At 60.6% G+C, this 4564-nt stretch overlaps 1 protein-coding gene across 4 annotated transcripts in view; it reads left to right on the top strand.

Moving 5' to 3' along the window:
• Window positions 1–4564, top strand: part of LOC113216770 (PHD finger protein rhinoceros) — a 25092-nt gene that overhangs the window by 8266 nt on the left and 12262 nt on the right. Inside the window, exon 1 of one of the 4 annotated variants that reach the window (XM_026436593.2) lies at window positions 701–1546. The exons of the other annotated variants lie outside the window; for them this stretch is intronic. Coding sequence (XP_026292378.2) covers window positions 1494–1546 — 53 coding nt within the window. The 5' untranslated portion in view covers window positions 701–1493. Of the gene's footprint in view, window positions 1–700; window positions 1547–4564 lie in introns of those variants that run through there. 4 annotated transcript variants of the gene reach the window in all.

Here is a 4564-nt window from a genome sequence, read left to right as displayed (position 1 = left end):
CGACCCCCTCTTCTACACCAACCATGACTGCACCCCACCTCAATCCCTCCCGATCCGAGGACTGTCTGCTCATCACAGCATCACACAAAATGAGAAGATCTTCCTCTTTAAAAATTTTCCAATTGTCCTCAGCACCCACAGTCCATCCAGCCTTACCCGCTGTCCCAAAGTAGACCGCCCCCTTCCCCACCACCTGCGCCGCTCCTCCCGCCGCCCTGCCCCACCCCACAGAGCCTCCCGTCAGCCTCTGCCTACCTCTAGCGACGCCTCCTTGCGTCACGCCTCTGTGCCGCTCCCGCCGGTCCATCGCGCGGCGCACGGGAAGATGGGGGTCCTGCAGTGTCGCCAACAGCACGGTGGCCTCGAGGACGTTGGAAAGAAAATATGGCGCCAGCTTAAATCACGCTCAAAGTCCCCGCGCACTGTTCAGCTGCCCGGTGTCCTGCTGTCACCCACTCGATCCGTCCGCGCCGCCCCCGCCGCCTCCAGCGCGCCGCCGGCCCCGTCCGGTTGGCAGCGCTGCCAGGACGCCGCCGACGCGACGCCCACCCCTTTCCTTTATGACCGGCGGTAGCTCTTTATTTCGGCCCCGGTGCGCGGTGGTCCGGCGCGGCGCAGGTCCGGCCGGGACGCGGCACTTGGCGTGTCTTCACGAAAGCACCCCGCCCTGGCCGTGTCCCCCGGGCGCGGGAGGCGGCCCAGGCCCAGTGGGGGATAGCCTCCGCCCGGGTCCACGACGACGCCGCGCCGTCCACTCCCGAGCACCGAGAAGGCCGCGCTGCTGCTGGACCGCTCCTTCACGCGCCGTTGTGTTTTTTGTGGCGCCAAAATATTTCGTGACCGACGCCGACGACGTCGGTGGGTGGCGTCGTAGGACGCCGGCGACCGGACCGGAACGCCCCCGCGCCGCCGCCGTCGTGCAGCTCAAGGTCACCGTCGACCCCTCGTGCGACACCTGTGCGCTGTGCGGCCGGGCGCCGACGCGCTTTGGGCCGCGACTCACACACACGGCGCCCGTTTACTCTGCCGGCGCTTATTATTGTTTTGCTTGCGGCGCGTATGGCTGGAGAGTGCTGACGATCGCCAGCTGGAAATAGAACCGCGAAGTCACCCCGCGCGGCCAGCCGGACAGGCGTCGGAGTCGCCGCCCCGCCGCGCCCCGCCGCGCCCCGCCGCGCCCACCCGGCGCAACCACAGCCCCGCATCGGGTTACACACAGCCCAGCCGGCGGGCGTGCCCGCGCCGTGGAGGTGACCGGCCGCCTACCGCCCGCCTACCGGCCGCAGTGTCGCTCGCAATGCGCCCAGGTCGGCGTCGTACTGCACCGCGCTGACCGCCACACACGACTGACCGGACCGGACCGCGCCGACCGACGTCGGCGTCCCGGTGACGCTCAGGGCCGCGCCGACGCCATGCGAGCAGTGTCACCGACCCGATCCCCTCGCCAATAGCGCTCTAGTGTGTGTGTGTGTGTGTGTGCCGCGTGAAGCGCCATGGAGGCCAAAAAGGTGGCCAAGAAGAAGAAGGCACGAGGTGGTGGGAGCAAGTAAGTATTCGGCCCCCGCGGTTCCGCGGTGCCCATGATCGGCAGTGTCAACAATAACAACAACAATAACAAGTCTCCAAAGCTTCACTCCAAATCTCCCAATCGTGGAATCAGCCAGGGAGCTGCTATTTTCTTATTTGGAATTAGAATGTAGCGGTAGTAGGGGTTTCACCGTGCGGATTCTAGTTGCCTGCAGCCACCTGTTGTGTTGGTGGACGCATAAAAACGTGCTGCGGTAGGGCAGCGCCGGACGATGTGAATGACCGGGAGAGCATCGCGATCAGCCAAATTGATGCAGTGCCAATCGGCGCTTTGATCGGCACGCGAATGATCGAGCTGACCGGCGCAGGCGCAGACAAGAGGGTGGGGTGGGTAAGGGACGAAAAGTAATGATGGATAGAAATAAAACTGCCGTGTCGTCCGCTGGGACTCGAAGCGCGACAACGGCTAACGGTCTCATTCGAAATTCATCAACAACGCGAAGCCTCCCTCCCCACCCCCACCTTGACATGGATTCTCTCCTCCCCGATGATGAGGCAAGGGGACTACGCTGGGCGCCGGGGGAAGCGAGGGGGGAGAGCGTTCACAAACGATACCCACGAAGACAATTTTAGAATCGCGACCGAGAAAACACACTGCTGCCGGCGCATTCATGGCCATTCGGATGCAGCTTTTGTCACCTCACGACGGCCGATTCGCGTCCATGGGTTGGGCGGCAGAAGATGGGGTGGTAGGTGGCGGTGAGGGGGTTGATGGATTCTGCTGTCACCGAAGCGAGGCAGAGAAATGATACTAGCAGAAGTATTCCGCGTCGAATTAATCGCAGGTTTTTACATGGATAAGGATTGCAGTCGACCCCTGCCTCTGCACCTGTCAGCCGCCCAACCCCTCACCGCCGCGACTGCAGCTCGGCCATCTGCACTGGTTTGGCAGCTGATCCACCTGAGTGAGATGTGGCCCGCGGACGGGGCAGATCGAGGCGCGCGCGCCGCTGGGGGCATCACTGATGGACAGCGGGCTAAAACTGTTGGGGAAAAGAGGTTGGCGGGGCTGGGCGGGGTGAGGTAGGGCGGGGTGGGTCGCTCAGCTGGGCCGGGCTAGCCCAGTGAACCATTCATATGGCGTGGGTGGGCGGGCGCCCCAGTCACAACAGGAGTACGGCGGTCAGACGGCCGGAAGCTGACGCGTAAGCTGACGGTCAGCTGCTGACCGCAAGCGTCATTGCCGACGTCCGTGTTTTTGCGTAAGAGATCGCGGCCAGAAAAAAAGGTTTACATCCGTCATTCACCGTTTCGAACCTGCCAAGTTTAGACCTCTTCGGCTGCCATGGCGCCTGATAGGTAGGCCACATCTTGCTTGCAGTGCATGCGTGTACTGCGGGGTGGCCTACCCCGAGTTTCGCAGGCGCCGAGCTCCCGTGATTTGCCGAATGAATCTGAGAAAAAACGGACGTACAGTATTTTCTGGGCCGCAGTCAGGCGACTGCGTATAACAAGTTCAAATGGGGCGAAGGAACGGGAACAAAGTAATGAAGGTACGATAGCGTGCCTTTGTCGCAATATTTTATTTATTCTTCAGCGCATGAAAAATCATGATCTTAGCGCAAAAAATGCGCATGAAAATCTCCAAGAACATCTACTTAGCATTATCGAACATGATCCAAAGAAAATACGGGTTTGTGGAAAGTACATGTTTGTGAAGGCATGGATTGGGTGGGGCGCGGGGCGTACTTAGTATGATGTGAAGTCCCGGTCGGCATGCCCATACTGCATATATAGGATGCTGACAGCTAGCGCGCCGTCATACTCGAGCGGACCGCACATGGTTGCCCCGGCACGCCCCCAACCCGACTCGCCCAATCCCAAGCAAAAACAGTTTGTGCCCGCGTTAGGTTAGGCCCCTTGGGAGGTCAACACCCATTCGCTCTGTCCCAGGACGCCTTCCTGGATCCGCCGCCCACCGCAACTTTCTGTGTCAAACGACAATCGCTGGCACACAGGGGACGCATGGGGTGGCCGAGCGTGGCGCCGCGGCGGCCTAGGTCCTCGGTCATCCGCCCGGGGCCGGCCCGTCCGCGTAGGACACACGCGCCCCGTCAGGGCGGTGCGGGCGCCGTGGGGCCCAGGCCAGCTGGTGAGCAGGGGCTGCCCCCGCACCACCCCGCCCCGCCCAATATTCGCTCGGTTTATTCTAGTCGGCGAGCGTCGCGACGCGCCGCGCCGGCCGACGCCCCAAGTGACGCGCCTCTCTGCCGCCCGCCTCCTCCTCCGCCTCCTCGCCGTGGGAAGCGGCGCGGGGTCACGTGACTAGCGCCGCGTGCGTGCGGCCGCCAGCGCCGCCAGCGCGACCCCTAAATCACGCCGTCCTCCCCGTTGGCCCACTTCAACAAACCGTTACTCACCCCTTTATCTCCATGGCCGAAAAAAAAAAGTTCAATTTTCCAGAAGGCAAAAATCACTGGTGAAAAGTTAAAAAAAGGCGTAGGCGGACTTTTCACTGTTCACCAGTATAATATCCTGGGTGAGAGGTGCACGTTGTAAATTATACGATAGTGCTTGCGGATCCGAATAATTATTTCAAGGGACATGCGGTCTTTTTCCGTTTAAAACTAAATTTACTTTATATGTTTTAAAGCATTCTACATAGACATACGTTGATCTGATTCCAATAAACTTTGTCAACCTGGTAACTTTGTAAAGAAGCAATAAAGATTATAGGTCACTTTCAAATACACGCACTCAGGAACACCGAAAATTTGGTATTCCTTGAATGAAGTCCGCTGGGGCTCCTTTCTTTATTGAGTGAGCTCTGTTAATTTGTGCATGGCCCGAGGCATGTGGCCGGTGACTCACAGGACCCCGCAGTTTTACGAGGCCCTGTTAAGTAGATCGCTCAGGGTGGACAATGAGATCGCACACCGTGGCGGAGTGGAAGGATGCGTCCTCGCGGCCGCGATGGGGCCACCCGCCGTTTTAAGCGCACCGAGCCCTGGCGTGGGCGGGGGTCTAGGGGGCAGGG

This window comes from Frankliniella occidentalis, unplaced genomic scaffold, assembly GCF_000697945.3.
Source record: "Frankliniella occidentalis isolate FOCC.00 unplaced genomic scaffold, Focc_3.1 Scaffold59, whole genome shotgun sequence".
In the NCBI taxonomy this organism is placed as follows: domain Eukaryota; kingdom Metazoa; phylum Arthropoda; class Insecta; order Thysanoptera; family Thripidae; genus Frankliniella; species Frankliniella occidentalis.
Note: the sequence above shows the minus strand (reverse complement) of the source record. Positions and strands in the feature narration are given on the sequence as shown.